The 18,703-nt window shown below is 38.2% G+C and overlaps 2 protein-coding genes across 2 annotated transcripts; both read left to right on the top strand.

The window, feature by feature from the left end:
- Positions 1-8,698: 8,698 nt before the first annotated feature.
- LOC131155769 (methanol O-anthraniloyltransferase-like) lies at positions 8,699-11,021 on the top strand. The gene is made up of 2 exons (XM_058109158.1): positions 8,699-9,255; positions 9,840-11,021. The coding sequence occupies exons 1-2, from the start codon at positions 8,812-8,814 to the stop codon at positions 10,764-10,766; spliced, it is 1,371 nt and encodes a 456-aa protein (XP_057965141.1). The 5' UTR covers positions 8,699-8,811; the 3' UTR covers positions 10,767-11,021.
- Positions 11,022-12,581: 1,560 nt separating this feature from the next.
- On the top strand, positions 12,582-15,039 carry LOC131155909 (alcohol acyl transferase 1 allele GSa-like). Its single transcript, XM_058109357.1, has 3 exons — positions 12,582-12,594; positions 12,982-13,421; positions 14,962-15,039. Exons 1-3 carry the CDS (start codon positions 12,582-12,584, stop codon positions 15,037-15,039), a joined length of 531 nt encoding a protein of 176 aa, XP_057965340.1.
- Positions 15,040-18,703: the final 3,664 nt, after the last annotated feature.

The following is an 18,703-nucleotide window of genomic DNA, read 5'->3' as shown; positions in this document are numbered from 1 at the left end:
GAAAATCGAACGAAATAAAATTACATGCGTACACGTAATTATGTAATTATGCATATATTATATTTTAATGGTCCATAATTATAAAATCATGCATGTAGTTTTTAATATTATAATGTTAATTATTTAATTATGTCATTTAATTACAAATAATAGGTATAACCAATAGTAGAATTAAAAACCAACATACTTACGGGCATATCTAAACTGAACGAATGATGCAATTATGAATATGCATGCATATTAATTAAGAGAAAGTCGAACGAAGTCAAACTACGTTCATAATTGTTTATGTAATTATATAAATGTTCGAATTGAACAATCCATAATTATGTTATGCACGTAGAGATTTTAATTATTATACTAGTTACTTGCTCGTAGTATAGTTTTAAATGTGATACATTAAATAAATTACTATTATAAATGATTAGGTTGAAAATTTAAATGGGCCGATGGTTTAAGTGGGTAGACCCGTTTTATTAATTTAATTTTTGGGTCTAAATGGGTCACCCATTTATGACCCATATAATTACATGAGTGTACCCTAACCCATTTAAAGAATATAATGTGCACATTAATGTATTGAAAATTATTTTTGTTCACTATTCACTTAGCATACAACTTATACATAAAATTATTGTTTTGCGTAGGTCGTTTATATTTACCGGGCGTCAATCTAGATGACAGGAAGTTCAAGCAGTATTCCGGTTCCGGTATTGTTGTACATGGGGGGTAACATTATAACCGGCCAAACCGGTGTTAGTTATAGTATTCTGCCGGTTCAACCTATTAGAATTGGTCATAGGTGTAAATTAACTAAATTGCATACGAAGATATACAAGTATTTGCAAATTGATCAAAATCAAAATGCATTGCGGCTAACCGCGAGATACCCGATTAAGGGGCATCATGATACAATCTTCTATGAGGTTGTTCCCGTAACTAGTGATTACGGTTTACGCATGGTGTTGGATGCACACTGCGTAGGGACGACATATTTGATTGTGCAACTGTATGTTGAACTCATTCCTCAAATGGGTGTCGCCGCACATGGGCAGCCGGGAACGTCTATTGAGCACGTGGTTGAAGCGGCGAAAGAAGATGCAGATGTTGGTGGGATGCCTGTTGTGGATATGAATGAATGTCCACGATCGTCATTCGAGGCGCAGACGTATGAAGGAACTACTATCCATACGAATTTTCATGGTGTTTGCGAGGATGTTTCAGCAGAACAACCAGGATCGTTGTTCGCAATAGCGAACAACGCGCTGGACGTGGGGATGAACATCACAAACGATGTTCATTTACAAGATGACACGTACGAGGAGGAAATTGGTGAAGGGACGAACGAGTTCCCCGATGATGTCGACCGACCCACACGTCAATCGAACGATGGCACAGATACGGCAGATTTCATGGACAAACCTCCTATGTATGGTGTAATTGACGTAGAGGCTGCAGATTTGTTCCATGGTGACGAGCTTCCTATACGGGTAACTCGTTGGGATGAATCATCAGAACTCAGTCAAGGGATGCTATTCGGGTCGAAAGATCAATTGATAGCTGCTGTGCGAATATACCACGCTTGAACGCACCATGACTTCTACGTCCTGCAGTCGACCCCACTATTATGGGTTGTTAGGTGTAAGAACTCTGAATGCTATTGGAGACTGCGTGCGATGTATCGTCAAAAACATCGATTCTTCGAAATCACTCAATATGGTGGTCCGCACACATGCTTGAATGAACTCCTCTCGCAAGACCATAGCCAAATCACGTCGTCCCTTATTGCTAGTGAGGTTGTGAATATGATAAGGGGTGATGCGTAGACCTCAATCGCTACATTGAAAGAATTCATAGATCGTCGTTTTGGCTATTCCATCTCATATAAGAAAATTTGGTTAGGCAAACAGAAGGCAATTGCCCAAGTATTCGGCGATTGGGAGAAGTCTTATCAGACGTTGCCTAGGTGGATGGAAGCAATGTGCACTTATAATCCTGGTACTGTCGTAAAGTGGAGGTGGAACCCTATACTGGGCAACGATCAGACCGTAACATTTGTATTAGTCTTTTGGGCGTTCACAGCATCTATTCAGGGTTTTCCCCACTGTCCTCCTGTGATCTGTATTGATGGGACACACTTGTATGGTAAGTATAAGGGAAAACTCCTTATTGCGACGTGCCCGGATGCAAATAGGCAAATATTTCCCCTTGCATTCGCTATTGTGCAAGAGGAAAGTTTGGACACATGGAATTGGTTTCTGTGTTGTCTTCGTTCCATTACCGATAGGGACGACATTTGCCTCATATCAGATAGGCATCCAGGGATCATCGCCGCAGTGTCTCACAATCCCGATTGGCAGCCACCGCGTGCGCACCACCGATTCTGCCTTCGACACGTTGTAAGCAACTTTAGCACGAAAGTGCACAGTGTCAATCTTAAGCGAATGGCTGAGCGCGGGGGAAGGGAGCATTAGGTTAGAAATTTTAACATGTGGATGGAGAAGATCTTCGATGAGGGTGGGGAACCCGCAAAGACGTTCTTTGATCAAATCGCTCCTCATATGTGGACTCAGTGCCACGACGGGGGCAGAAGGTATGGGAACATGACGACCAACCTCGTCGAATGTTTCAACGCCGTCCTTAAGGGCGCTCGTAGTCTCCCAATCACTGCCCTTGTGCAACTGACATTTTATCGCGTTGCACATTATTTCAATAGCCGACGTGAGGTTGCTCGTAATGCAATATCAGGAGGAAATGCATTAACTCCTCATATATTGCTTGCGATGGAAAGAAGGAAGTTGAAGGCAACCGGACATCGCATGACGACGTTCAACCGGTCTAGAGGTACTTTCAACATCACGACCGCGCAGTTGGGACCTCATAAAGGAAACAACGTGCAAACGCTTCGCATTCAGGATTTGCACGGCTGCTCGTGTGGGAAGTGGCAAGCCTTACACTTTCCATGCTCCCACCTTCTCGCTGCATGTGTGGAGACACGACTCAACCCCATGCAGTACGTTGAGCCTTGTTGGACCACCGCCGAACATTATGCGACATATGCGGCGGATTTTCAGCCGATTATGCACGAGGCGTACTGGCCAGCATCGTTTTTGCCGACTATACAGGCAAATCCAGCCTATGCTCGACATAAAGGTCGTCCAAGGAGCTCCCGTATACACAATGAGATGGACGCTAGGGAAGGTAGGAAAAGGAGCACGTGCAGTATATGTCATCAAGAAGGGCATAATCGCACAAGGTGTCCAAGAAGGACCCACTCGGGCGATGCAGCGGGACCGTCGCGATGATTTCGTATGCAGTTTTATAGTATTTCACACCGTTTATTTTTTATTCATACCTATGTTGATGCAACTGTGCATTTCCAGGATTGATCCCGGGCCTTCTGATCCGAGCGTCTTGACGATGGGCGATCATCACAGGGCTAGCCGAGCGTGGGCTGAGGGGCATGCCGAGCCCCTGTGCTGCCGAGGGGGCACGCAGTTCGCCGAGCATTGGTTAGAGGCGGACCCCCGTATTGTCCAGCTGATACGTGAGGCGGGGTTTTATGGCATTTATCGGATTGCTCATATCCAGCTTGACTGGCATCTTGTCACATCATTGGTGGAGCGATGGAGACCCGAGATGCACACGTTCCACCTACCTCATGGTGAGGCCACCGTCACATTACAGGACGTAGCTGTTTTGTTCGGGTTGCCGATTGATGGGCGAGCTGTCATAGGTCGCACTGCCGGACCAGTGGAGGGACCTACAGACCGTCAGGGTCGACACGCCCTGCGTATTATGTGCAAGCATTTGTTAGGCGTTGTTCCACCTAACAGCGAGTTGGTTGGTGCACGCATCCGTATGCGGTTCCTTGAGGGGGATGCGTTTCGTGAGCTCCCGGCACATGCAGATGTTCAGACCATAGCATGCCACGCACGAGCCCACTTGTTTGCGTTTGATTTGTGGGGTCATCTTCTCGGATGTTTCCGGCAGTTATGCGCATCTTATGTTCCTTCCACTGCTTGAGGACTTCGGAGCGTGTCACTCGTACAGTTGGGGGTCGGCCACTTTGGCGTGGTTGTACAGGGAGATGTGCCGCGCCGCGCACCACTTGAAGACACAGATTGCGGGCCCCCTTCGCTTACTCCAGGTTTGGGCTTGGGAGAGATTTCCTTCATTCGCGCCTACACGGCGAGGTTTCTTGCAGATTGAGAGGGGTCAGGACGGTCGTCCGGTTGATCCTCTCCCGCTCGCATATCGGTTAGTAGATATTTTATCTATCCCTTTATATTCACTCAATAACTATTACGAATACTAATTCGTAATATGTAGTAGTCTTGCATTTGGGAACTTAGATTTCATCTTACACAGATGGAGGGACGACTTGAGGGCATCGATGGTTGCGCTTCACACATTGCCCTGGTACAGGTTCGAGTTGGACATGCACCGGGAGCATGAGGTATAAATCAGTTAAAGTATAGCACATGAAAGCATTTCTTTCTTACTTTCAGTTGTGTATAGTCCGCATAACTTTGTGTTTTGTCTAATTGCAGTTTATATGGATGCCATACACGGATGAGATTTTAGCCGACATGCCGCCTGACTATGCAGACGGGAGGGACCTGTGGGTAGCGCGAGTGCCACTCATATGCTTTCATATTATTGAGTGGTATCTCCCTGATCGACTCATGCGGCAGTTTGGGTTTCGACAGGTCATTCCCGCCCCATTTATGACTTTGGGGGTAGATATTGTTGGAGACGATCTCCACGGTATGGATGGACGCGGTCGAGGGATCACAGACTGGTCGACTACTCACGCGATATTCATCACTGCGTGGGAGCATCGGCGAGACTACATCGTACGAGGAGTGGCGGAGCACATTCCGATGCGTCCAGATGACCCATACTTCACTTGGTATAGGTCTATCACACGCTGCTTCGTCGACAGGACCGCAGCTGTATATTTGAGCCTCGTAAGAAGATTAATGACACAACTCATTTTTTTATATATACGTTCCAATTTGAATGCGTTAATAAAATATGTTCATCTCCTGCAGGCTGACATAGTCATTGAGGCAGAGCAGATCTCGTCGGATCCTACGATCCACCGATTGATGCGTGCTGGACTGGACCTCGTCCACGAGGACGGTCGACGGATCCCACAACGAGGAGGGCGACCTGATGTACCACCACGAGGAGGTCGACCAGCTCCAGTCCGCGGAGGACGACATGCTTCCTCTAGTCGTCCAGGGACTCCCATGTCCTCCCCACCAGTCGTACAGGCGGAGTACTTGTTCGGCCCGTCAGCGCCTTCCACTGCAGCTGATATTGCCGGACCATCGAGCAGACCGACTGATGCCCTATCCGACTTTGCTGCTACCCCATCGATGTCATTTTTATTGGACGATCTTTTCGATGGGGTCGAGGTCGATGCACCCTCTAGGCCGCCTCGTTCTCGTCCCGAGACATCGTATCATTTCTCACCGCGTGCGCTACGCATGGCTGATGATGATGATGCAGCACCTCTTGGGGGAGAGGATTCACATCCATCATCACGGGCCAGGACACCTGATGATGTTGACGAGCAGGGAGAGGGTAGACGCAGACAGCAGCCAGCACGACCCCGGAGATGACCTCGCTGCGGCACGGAGTAGTTTAGCATTACTTTAGTTGCATTTTATTTGTATGTATATCATTGATTGTTTTGATTTCATTTGTATATAATTGATTACTTTTTTCTTTCTTTTGTATATATCATTTAATAATTCGTATATTTAAAGAATTCAATACTGCCAAATCTAAATAATGACACATCATTCGTATCGTCTAAATTTGCATGTCTAGTTAAGTTAATTCCTTAAATTCAGTTGTCTTTTACTACAACATTCGTATTGCTAAAATTTGTATGTCTGCATGCATTTACGTGCGTCGTCAGATGCAAACGTGTTTCAGCACTTTAAACCCTCGCATGTGTAATAATTCTATATTATAAGCGTTGATGTCCAATGAATCAAAATAGTGAAAGCAATTAGCATAAAAAATAAAATTTCTAAGGGAATAATTTTTCGTTGAACCTTACCAAAGGATGATGCTCAAGGGAGGAATGTAATTAAGGCAGGCATTGAACTATTTTTGGAATGCAATTACCGCATTTGATTACTGACATGGAGTAAGTAATTCAAATTTTTATTTCTTTCCAACATTTTGTATTCTTTTTTATAATGGTATAAAAAATAAGTTTTTTTTTTTAATAAATACCCCTAAAGCATAATCAAATAATTTTATAATTATTCTTTTTTATTTGTAATAGTGATTATTAATAGTTTTATTATACATTTTTAGTACTGTTATTGATTTTTAATGAATTTATATTTAATATTATCCTTAAAATAATAATAATAATTTATTAGTTTCATTGAGATTTAAAAAATTCTAAGGACCTTTCCCGAGCTTTCAAGAATTATGATAACCTCCCTTGCGGTTTATTAAAAAAACATGTACCTCTTCTCGTCTTTTGTAAAAAAATAAGTCTTTTAAGGAAGATTTATCTATTTTTAGTAAATTTCAACGGAGGTCTAACAATTTTGAAACCTTTAGGGCAAATAAATAGGATTTTGGAAACTTAGGGGAGCTCCTATCGGTTTGCCAAACCTCAAGGTAGGTTTGTGTCTTTTACTGTAATTGTTAGTATTACCTGTTTTTTTTTTTTTTAATAATAGTCCTAGTTGCAATTATGCACGTGTTACTTCATTTTATTTCAACAACTTGAGCATGCTTTGGATACGTTCACATTTAGACATTATATTTCTAAAGAAAAAATATTGCAATTATGTTTTTTATGAATTTAAAATTTTGACAAATTTTTAAATTTTGTAGCAAATTGTGTTATTTTATTGTAATTCATAATGACTACAAAAAACATGATTTTTAGTAACGAAAGTATTAGTGACAGTTCTAAATTTGTTACTACAAGCGCATATTAGTCACGATTTTTAAATACCATAACTAGTAATGCACTTTTGGTGAAGATTTTCAAACTGTCACTAATACTGTCGTAACTAAAAACCAGTTTTCCTCCTCAAACCATTGTGGGAATTCAGGGTTTTGCGCGAAAATTATCCCGCAAATATATTGGCGACGTTTCTTGGTATATTAGTGACGGTTTATTAACCGTCAGTAATAGCATCATATTAATAACGATTGCATAAGCTGTTACAAATAATAATAGTTGACTAAGAAAAAGTCAACACGATTAGTATCGGTTCTAAGAAATCGTTACTAATACTACAATATTAGTCACAATTCTTCTAAACCGTCCCTATTAGTCTTGTACTAGTAACGGTTTATAAAACTGTCACTAAGAATGCATTTGTTGATACTAAAAAAGTCAAATCAATTTGTGACGATTTATGTAAATCGTCGCTTTTAGTCTATTATTAGCGACGAATTTATTAAACTGTCACTAATAGAGTTTTTTATTTAAAAAATATAAAGAATTTATTAACTATATTACTGACTTTTTAGAAAGACCGTCGCTAATAGTCTCTTATTAGGGACGATTTATTGAAACTGTGACTAATACTCTATTATTAGCGATGAATTTACTAAACTGTCACTACTAGTGTTTTTTATTTAAAAATATAAAAAAAAAAATTTTAACTATATTAATCACAATTAATTAAGAGAATCTTGGCAAAATACTTTGAAACTGACCTAGTTAATGAGTTCGACTTCTCAAACTCCAAAGCGGAATGATCTATGTTTGGCCAATTCGAAACTGAGATTGTTCTTAATTAACATAGTGGATGAAAAAATTGGAAGAGATGTCATTTATATATAATAATATTACTGAATATTGGTTGAAAAGATTCTCTAAGTTTAAACATTTTTAAGTTCATATCTTTTGGAATGACCATTTACAGACCAGGGAAGATGTGGTCAAGTTCTGGAATGATTAGGCTAATTTTTTAAATGTAAAAGAGTTTGACAGATCTTTTGAAGTTGTTCATTATCACAATATTAGTAAGGAAACCGATGCATGAAATTAAGAACAATTGTTGATAATTTACAATGCCAACCCACGTGACTTAAAATGAGCCTCTGTTTTTATAATTTATGATGCAACGAGGACAAGTTACCCTGTTCAGAGTCTTATTTTACATTTTATTTATTTTTAATTATAAAATGGGAAAAAGCTCCAAGTTCATTCCTTTGGTTCTCGGTAGGGTCGCTCCTTAAATCTCGCAGGTTGGACTTGCGAGATTTACCACGTGGCACGATCTAAGTTCACTCCTTTCTAAAATCTCGCAGGTTGGACCTGCGAGATTCATCACGTGTCACGATCGCTTACCAGCCACGCGTCGCCTCCGTTCCCTCCCTTCTAAAATCTCGCAAGTTCGACCTGCGAGATTCACCACGTGTCACGATCGCTTACCAGCCACGCGTCGTCTCTGTTCCCTCCCTTCTAAAATCTCGCAGGTTCGACCTGCGAGATTTATTCACCCGTCGCCACGCGTCACGTTACCCCTGCTTCGTTCTTTGCCACGCGTCGATGGCGGAGTGGCCACCAGTTTAAATCTCGCAGCATGAAGCTGTGAGATTACGTGAGCATTATTTTAGAAAAAAATTCTCTGTTCAGAGTATTATTTTATATTTTATATACTTTTAATTATAAAACGGGAAAAAACTCGCAAAAAGTGAGTGCAACCATTTTGTGCCCAGGAGGGGCTCGCCTATAAATATCACACTTCTAGTTCAAGGATTTCCACCAATCTCCACTCGAGTAAACATCAGAAAGTCAAAACATAATTCATGGCGGTCTCAACCTCCTCTGTTGATTTCTCGGTGATTCGCCGGGAACCGGAGCTCGTGGCCCCGGCGAAACCCACGCCGCGGAAATTAAAGCCGCTATCCGATATTGACGACCAAGAAGGGTTCCGGTTTCAGAGCCCTTTAATACTGTTTTATGGGAACAATCCGTCGGCGATTGGAGATCCGGCGAAGGTGATTAGGGAAGCTCTGGCGGCGGCGCTGGTGTTTTACTACCCACTCGCCGGCAGGCTCGTGGAAGGGCCTAACCGGAAGCTCATGGTGGACTGTACCGGCGAAGGGGTTCTGTTCATCGAGGCTGACGCCGACGTCACCCTGGACGAGCTCGGCGACGAAATAATGCCGCCGTGTACCAAGTTGGAAGAGCTTCTGTACAACGTGCCTGGCTCCGACGGCATCATTGGTTGCCCTCTGCTCTTGTTTCAGGTTATCTGCCCTCTTCAAATATTTCTCCTAACTAAAAATATAAATAAATATAAATTAATGAATAAAAATTAACAAAACCCTTATCTAAATTGATTCCAAAATGATGTTAGCCACCCGAATGAGTCATCAAAACCCGACGTTGACAATTACATTCGTATATTATGACGCAAGAGCACCTATTGGTACTCAAAAAGAATTGACATCAATACTTTATCAATTTTCTCATACAATGAAATGAATCCCCATTAAATTGTTATTTAGTTTATTAATAGAAAAAATAGGAGTACTAACAATAATTTTGGACTGCCTCACATATGACAATTTTATTCCTAATTCATTTTTTAAATTTTGTAGATATGGAGGAAAGTCTCCATCTTTTACCTTATATTTTAAAGTTACAATTCCATTTAACATATAAAATATTTTAAAAGATAGCTATTATAGTAGTCTATTTCTTTTTTTAAAAAAAAGTACTTCCCTAAAACTCTATTAGTTTCTTTTAAATAATTTTAATTGTTTTCTTCATTCTACTCCCTTATATCATCTCAAACCCTTTTGTAATTAATATTTTTTTTTATGCGTAGGTCACGCGGTTAAAATGCGGTGGGTTCATTATAGCATTGCGCCAAAATCACACAGTGAGTGATGCATTTGGAATGGTCCAGCTCTTGAACACGATTGGCGAGATGGCAAAAGGCAAATCCATGCCCTCTGTACTGCCCATTTGGCAACGTCACATCTTCAGCGCTCGACACCCACCCAACACTACATGCTCTCACCATGAATACATTAATCCATCGACGGTGGCTGAATCAAAGATCATGCTACCAACAAACGTCGAGGTCCAAAAGTCTTTCTTTTTTGGGCCCAAAGAGTTGAAATCCCTCCGAAGACAACTCCCGCCCCTTCTCCAAGCTTCCTCCACATTTGAGTTGCTTACTGCTTGCCTCTGGAGATGTCGCACTGCTGCACTCCAGCTTCACCCCCGCGAAGAGGTTCGCGTTTCATGCGTTGTTAGCGTAAGAAAAAAAGGAATGATGCACGTTCCCCGTGGGTTCTACGGAAATGCAAGTGCATGGCCGGCACAAGTTTCCGAGGCACAGTTGCTATGTAGAAACCCACTGGGGTATGCAGTGGAGCTAGTAAAGAAGGCCAAGGCGCAGATGAGTGAAGAGTACATAAAATCCGTGGCTGATCTCATGGTCATTAGGGGAAGGCCTATGTACATAGAGACGAGAAACTTCCTTGTTTCCGACACAACAATTATAGGGTTTGGCAAGGTGGATTTGGGGTGGGGGAAGCCGATTTTTGCTGGGCCTGCAGCAGCAGTGTCTATTATTAGCACCTACGCGAGGTATAGGAATAGGAAGGGGGAGGACGGAATTGTGGTGCCCATAATCTTGCCACAACCAGTCATGGAGAGGTTTATAGAGGAGATAAGGAAAATAACTCAAGATCAACCTTTGATAGGTTCATGTGATGTTCCTTCCACCATCGTATCCAGAATTTAAGTAGGTTCATAAATTAACTGGCTAGTAAGCCTTTGCATTGTACTAATGGATGTGGGGAACCAATATGCATTGCGTACTAGTAAGCCTTTGTATTGTATTAGTGGATGTGGGGAACCAATGTGCATGGCGTGCCTTACTTGTGAAAAGCATTGGATGTGAGCTATTTGCAAGTCTTTCTTTCCACAAGTAACTCCAGCAGGAGTACTAAAAGTTTGGTTTATTTCAATTAAATTTGCACGTCCTAAATTGATCCAATTTCCTCATTAATTTCTAACATTAAATATATCAAAATTTTGTTATGAACGAGGGAAAAATTTAACATGAACTATATAATATTTTGTAAAAATTCATATAATTTTGAAAATCAATGTTAAAATAATAAAAGAATGTTTGCAATATTCTAGGCTTACTAGATTTGGAAGGATGGAAAATAAATTTTCCTATGCCACAACATTATAGGTAAAGCTCTACACAATCATTACATATGTCTAACCAAGTTGTTTTTGAAGACAAGAATTTCAAGCATCGAATTTGGATTTGTATGACTTTAGACAAAATTCAATACAATTTTAAATTTGTATTTTTTTTATTCAAATCGACACAAAATATATATTTATTGTCCAAACTCAACATTTTTAGTCATAGGTAAGTGTTGTAAATACACTATTACGGATTATTGTGAGTGATAATATGGAATTTGAGCCTATCGGTCTTGGTAGGCATTGAAGAGGGGGATGAAATGGGTGATAAAAAACTTTTTATCCTTATAATGCAATTAGCTCAGTATATGCAGAAGTTAATAAATAATATATCCTTTAAAGAGACAATATATTCACTGCAATAATAATCAAAATTTCTAGATTATCAAGTTTATTAAATAAGTTAAGAGTATGAAGAGCAAAATTATTATATATGGATAGTACTAAGTGAATAAAATGGTAAATGGATATGCTTAGCATGAAGATTTCAACCTTGATTCAAACATTAAGTTTATTGACACTATAAAAAAGGTATTTGTAGTGACAAAATTATTAGTAACAGAGCAAAAATCGTCACTAACAATGGGCTATTAGTGACGGATAATAACCGTCAGTAATAGGCCACTATTAGTGACGAAAATTTTTGTCACTAATACTCAAAAAATTTTTGCTAATATTTTTCCGCAATAGTTTGAACAAGAAATTTACTTTTAGTGACCAAAGTATTAGTGACGATTGCATTTTCGTCACTAATAATGTATTTTTAGTATCGGTTAAGATTTTCGTCATTAATACGTTGACTATTAGTGACAAATATAATTTTTCGTCACTAATGGCCCATTATTAGTGACAATTTTCGTTCTGTTACTAATAATTTCGTCACTAAAAATACCTTTTTTTAGTAGTGATAATTGGTTAATTTTAGAATTATCATGCGATCAAGGGGTATGTTTGAATCTAAAATAGTCAATTAGAGCATTATTCTCCCTCCTACTGTGTAAATCGCACATCTAGATGCCAAAGTACTTTAGAACCTCAACTTAATGTTTTGGAGTTATTTTAATTAAAATTGAATATTATCCTTGTTTTAAATAAAACTTGGGTTAAGTATAGGTTGAGGGGAGGACCCAAACGCTCATTTAGGATAAGGAATGAAGTTTTTTATGCAATTAAGGGAATTTTTTAAAAATAAGGTATTAAAATAAAAAGCCCTAACCTTGCTTTATTTAAAATAGCTTAAGGCTCAATCCAGGGGGACCAAGTTGGAGGCATAAGTTTAGAGAGGAGGGGAGACACACATACATTTAGAGAGATGTGAAGTTCATGTGGAAAAAACATGGGGATAAAATGTAAGCTTGGATTTTCTAGGGATTCTTCTTATTTTAGGTAACTTTTTATTGATACTCTAACTTTTACAATGAGAGACGATCAAGATATGTCCTTAAATTCTATTATGTAATTCTATGATTTTTTCAAACTTGTCACTGATAGTATGTCTCTAGTGATGATTTTCAGCTCAAAAATTGTGTCAGTTACAGTGACAGCCTTACGGAAAAAAATCGTTATTAATAGCCCATTATTAACCACAATTTTAAAAATCATCGCTGATACTCGGTTGAGCGGGCAGTCGTTATAAGCGTTCACTAAGCCATCCCTAAATCTCACACTTCTAGTTCAAGGATTTCCACCAATCTCCGTTAAGAGTATACATCAGAAGGTCAAAACATAATTCATAGCGGTCTCAACCTCCTCTGTTGATTTCTCGGTGATTTGCCGGGAGCCGGAGCTCGTGGCCCCGGCGAAACCCACGCCGCGGAAATTAAAGCCGCTATCCGATATTGACGACCAAGAAGGGTTCCGGTTTCAGAGCCCTTTAATACTGTTTTATGGGAACAGTCCTTCGGCGATAGGGGATCCGGCGAAGGTGATTAGGGAAGCTCTGGCGGCGGCGCTGGTGTTTTACTACCCACTCGCCGGCAGGCTCGTGGAAGGGCCTAACCGGAAGCTCATGGTGGACTGTACCGGCGAAGGGGTTCTGTTCATCGAGGCTGACGCCGACGTCACCCTGGACGAGCTCGGCGACGAAATAATGCCGCCGTGTACCAAGTTGGAAGAGCTTCTGTACAACGCGCCTGGCTCCGACGGCATCATTGGTTGCCCTCTGCTCTTGTTTCAGGTTATCTGCCCTCTTCAAATATTTCTCCTACTAAAAATATAAATTAATAAATAAAAATTAACAAAACCGTTATCTAATTTGATTCCAAAATGATCATCAAATGTTAGCGACCCAAATGAGTCCTCAAAACCCGATGTTGTCAATTACATTCTTATATTATGATGCAGGAGTACTTATTGGCACTTAAAAAGAATTGACATAAACACTTTATCAATTTTCTTATACAATGAAATTAGTTCCTGTTCTTTATAAAAATAATGAATTTGACCCTTTTTATTTTTTTTTATATTTTATTTGTAAAGTAAAAATCAATGGATAAAGTTGTTATTTAGTTTATTAATATAAAAAAAAGGAGTACTAACAATAATTTTGGAGTGCCTCCTAGATGACAATTTTATTCCTAATTCATTTTTTAAATTTTGTAGATATTGAAGAAGGTTTGTGTCTTTTACCTTATATTTTAAAGTTACAATTCCATTTAACATATAAAATATTTTATGCTACCAACGCCCTGATCGACCGAGTTCCCACGTGTAGAACTCAACGGTCTAGTCGACCGAACTAGTTAGTTCAAATGCTCTCGGTCAACTAAACCGCGAAAACAAGAAAAAGTCGCCTTTAGGACGTCATGTCCGATCGATCGAACTTTTAGTTCAAATCATGTTTGGTCGACCGAACCATGCACAACTCAATCAACCGAACTTACTTTGGTTGACCAGTGCTCTCGAGTTGCCCCATTATTTTTACCGTGGTTAATATTTTTAAAAGAGATTAATTTGGTTAAATTGTATTAAAACTTTTATAATAATACCCTATATGTCCCCAACAACTATAATTCTTCTCACTTTTATATATAGTCCCTCATTTGCTAAGATTAAGCATGAATTAGGATTTGAGATTAGGAAAAATTCTTTAAAAATATTTTTATTCAAAATCTCTATATTTTCACATCTCTTCAATCCTTTTGTAAAAATCCACCTCCTATACTCATCCAATTATTTATTTTGAAAGAAGGTAGTATTCTTTATACTCTTTGCATAGGTTAAACTCTCCCTAGTTTTTATTTGATTGTATATTGATTTTTAGAGAGTTGCTTAAAGTTTTTCCCATAGTATTTCATCCATAAATATTTGATTGGGAAAAACCCTTGTGTGACTTAAGATCTTGCATCCTCATTGCAATTATCATAAGCTTGATTTGTGCTTTGATGATAACATATTCAGCAAACTTAAAAACCCTACTATCTACTGTGCTTATTACTCGAGAAATATTATTTGAGATATGTGTTAGGGTTATTAAGAGCTTTTGATTAATCATCACAAGCATATCCGCTTGACATCAAAAGCCTCACTCTCACATACACACATTAATATACATTTGATTGAGAGTTAACACTTGAGTTAACAAAATCTCACTAAAGTTTAATATCCTATCATATGTGAGTGCATTATTTGGTTGAGTATATTGGTACAAATTTTCTTAATGTAAGAAGCATTTCCTTGTACGCAAAAATTATATTTCAAATCTATTGTATTTCCAGGTGTGGCCTAAGGGGGCGATAATCCAACCCGGTAAGGATTGTGTAAAGGTTGGGGTCAGCCCTGCGAATTTGACCTAGGCATTCTTCGCCCTGCAAGGATAATTTGTAAAGGTTGAGGTGAGCCCTGTGCTAATTGACCTATTTGTATTAGGTGCCGCTCCACCCATTAAGTGAGCATTATTGAAACCCTCGGGTTAGCGAGTTAGAGGCAGGGACATAGACACAATTGGCCTAACCCCGATAACATATCCTGTGTCGGCTCTTTCTTTCCCTATACTCTTTATATTTTCGCAATTTAATTTATACACATGTATGTTTATATTTGAATTGATATTTGAATGTTGTACATGTTTTAAATAGTTTAAATTGATTGAGAAATACTGAGTCTATTGCATTTGTTTTATATATCTGCTCAGTATTATTTTGTTGAGGTATTGGTACGTGCTTAGACAGACCCTAGGTTGAGTAATACTGTTGTTAGATTAGTTGAACCTAAAAGATAATTTTTAAATACCCAATTCACCACCCTTCTTGGGAATACACCAAAGCTAACAAATTTTACTGTTAAATAGTGTGACATGAGTAAAATAAAATTATGTGTGGAATTATATTATATGTATGAGATGCAGGATATATAGGAAATGAACTGAGTATGAAAACGATATATGCAATATGCTGCATGTGGGTGTTAATGCAACCATGAAAACAAAAGCAGCTGAAAGATGCTGGACAAAAACAGTTGAAAAATGCTAGGTAGCAGACTAGTTCATTTCTATGTGGACCAACACAAAAACAGCTAAAAAATGCTGGGACTAATACAAAAACAGCTGAAAGATGCTGGGTATATTATGAAATGAAATGAAAATGAGAATGAAATGGAAATGAAATATGAAATGTGAACGATATAAAATGTGAAAGGCTACGTAAAGTGAAATGTTATGAAATGTTAAAGTTATGAACATGAACAGTTATGGATGGTTGAATAACGGAAGATATAATAATGTATTATGGTATTATCAAATATTTATACTAGTAGAACATGTTATGCTAGGGCAGGGCAAACTCTTCGCCTGAGTGCTTGCTGAGAAAGGCGAGTGCACTAGTAGTATCAGATGTAGGAGTAGACTACATAACGTACTATGGCAAAGGGAAACTACTTATATGGGTGAGTAGATTTCCTTATTCTTGGGGGCCTTCATTGGTAAACGTGGTATGAATTGTGTGAGTACGAGATTAATTTATCACTTGAGGAATTACTGAGTAAGGTGAGTGCTCTGGTATGCTTCAGTCGTAACCTTTGGGTTGCCTAATATATCAGGGCAGAGGGGTCCTACTTGTATGGACGGGCAATCACCCTTATCCTTGAGTAGTCTCGTGGGTAAATACTTTACATGTGTTTGAATAGGATCAGAAAATGGTTTTAAGAATTTATGTTAATGGTTTGCAAATGATATTAATATGTTAATTGTAAGCCTTATGTTGGCCACACACTGTTTTAATATATATTGCTTCTTCCTTTACTAAGATGTGTTTCACGCGATTACAAATTTATCTTTTCAGGACCAGCACGCAAACGAGCTTAGAGAAGCTCGAGGTTGATAGCATTTTTGGGGTTATAGAAAGAGAAAAGGGGTATAAACATTTTGATGATATTTTAGGATATAAATAAGTTATGTTTTATGTTTTATGTTTGTGTTTTAAGTCTTCTGGAAAATTGGATGGTTGTGAATACTGGAAGTGTTAGTTATGTTTTGGAGATATGTGTACATATGAAAATACAAGCGATGATTGGTTATTATAGATGATGGATTATGGATAGAAATTGTAAACTTTGGTATATTTGTATGAATGAGGATCATAGTTATGTTTTTTGTTGCGTATGTATTTATTTATGGAATATTAGGATTTAATTAGGAATAACACACTGGACCGAGTTTTAGGGTTCGGGGTGTTACAAGAGCGTTGGGACTTCCTCTGATGTGGTTCGATTGATTGGAGCATTGCAACTCATTTTTGGTCAGTCGACCAAAGAGTCAACTTGTTGATCCCGGGGAGGTTCGGTTGACCGAAGATCTATGTGTGTTCTGGTTTAATCGACTGAAAGTGTTCTGTATGTTTTGGTTTGGTCGATCGAACATACAAAAACTATGCATTTAAGTTCTGATTTCTATATAAAGTCATACTTTCTCACATAATTTCTCATTTCTAAGTTATAAGGAACTTTTCATGTGATATTTTGGGGTCCTAAAGTCAATCTATGGTCTTTGAGAGATAATCCCAAAAATCTGGCATCGGTCGACCGAACCCTAAGGTCATTCGGATCCCTATGGTCATTTAAGCTTATCAGTCCTATCATACATGCAATGCATTAATTATTACAGACTATATAAGATTATAGACGCAAAATGATAAATATAAAAATATAATACAACTTGAAATATAAATTGATCTTCATGCCCGACTCCTTTACAATTTCATGGAATACGTCGAGATATGCTTGTTTAAGTGCTTTTACGGTTTTCACATTGTATCATCATCTGTGTTAGTTAAAACATAAATCTGCTCAAATACTAAAAGTACACAAATGAGATACCGTGGTTTGTCATAATCAAAATAGGGATCTAACCAAAAAGTCAACAGTCAACTAACTTGGGGAGAAGGTGTTAGTTGCCCCAAATTCCAATCTTACTTTGTCACAAGGAGGTTTGTCATTTTGTTGAGGGATGCCTTATGGCAATCACATAATGTTGCCTCCCAACTTCCTATATTTGTGGGGTGAAATTCTTCCTTTGTAAGGGCAGATGCTTAGGTCAACCTCATGTTTGGGGTATACATTTTGCTTATATTCCTTTATTTAACTTGATCTACAACTTTCTTGAGGTGTTTATCTTTATCATGTGGTTAGTGCATAACTGTATTGATTTGCACCTCTCTTAAGGTGCCTCTCCAAGTTACATGGATAATATGTGACTAAGTTAATTTGTGCCCCTTTTGAGACACCTCCCCTAATCACGTGATCAACATATGGCTGACTTAACTTGCATATGGCATATGAACTAACTAGGATTCCACATTAGTAGCATTCCAAGAGGCTGATCATAAAGCTTTAAATTGAATTGAATTGAAAATTTGTAATAATTCTATATATATAGTGATCTTATTTTTTTAAAAAAAAAGTAATACTACAATTAAGATAATTTTTTTTAAAAAAAGTCTTATGACTAAAAATACCTATAACTCCACTTCTCTTTCTCTCTGTTTTTTTTTTTTTTTTTGGTTAAAAAGAAGACAAAGAACAAAAGATAAAAACATAGAAAAATAGAACGAAACCCAGTTAGGTCAGGGGTGGAGGGATTAAAAATGTAAAGACCCAGTTCGAGTTTGAATGCTTGTTTGACATCTAATTTGTAAGTTTATTACCTTCTAGTAATTGTACTCAAAATGAACGATTTAGGGGTCGTTTGGTATTATTGTCAAAAATTAGAGAAATAAAAACCAGAAACAAAAACACAAACCAAAAACTAAAAACCAGCAACAAGTTTGGTTAATATTTGTAAAACTAATACAATTTAAAAAAATTTAATTAAAAAAAAAAACTCATTTTCATCTTTAAATCAAATAATATTATAAAAATATAATTAAAATAACAAAATTACAAATAATACACATTAAAAAAGGTACTATAATAAAAATTAAATTTATTTAAATTATTTTGCTTAATTATTCTACTTTCAAATTTTAC

Source organism: Malania oleifera, chromosome 5 (assembly GCF_029873635.1).
Source record: "Malania oleifera isolate guangnan ecotype guangnan chromosome 5, ASM2987363v1, whole genome shotgun sequence".
Taxonomy (NCBI): Eukaryota; Viridiplantae; Streptophyta; class Magnoliopsida; order Santalales; family Ximeniaceae; genus Malania; species Malania oleifera.
The sequence above is the reverse complement of the archived record's forward strand: the minus strand, read 5'-3'. Positions and strand labels throughout refer to the sequence as shown.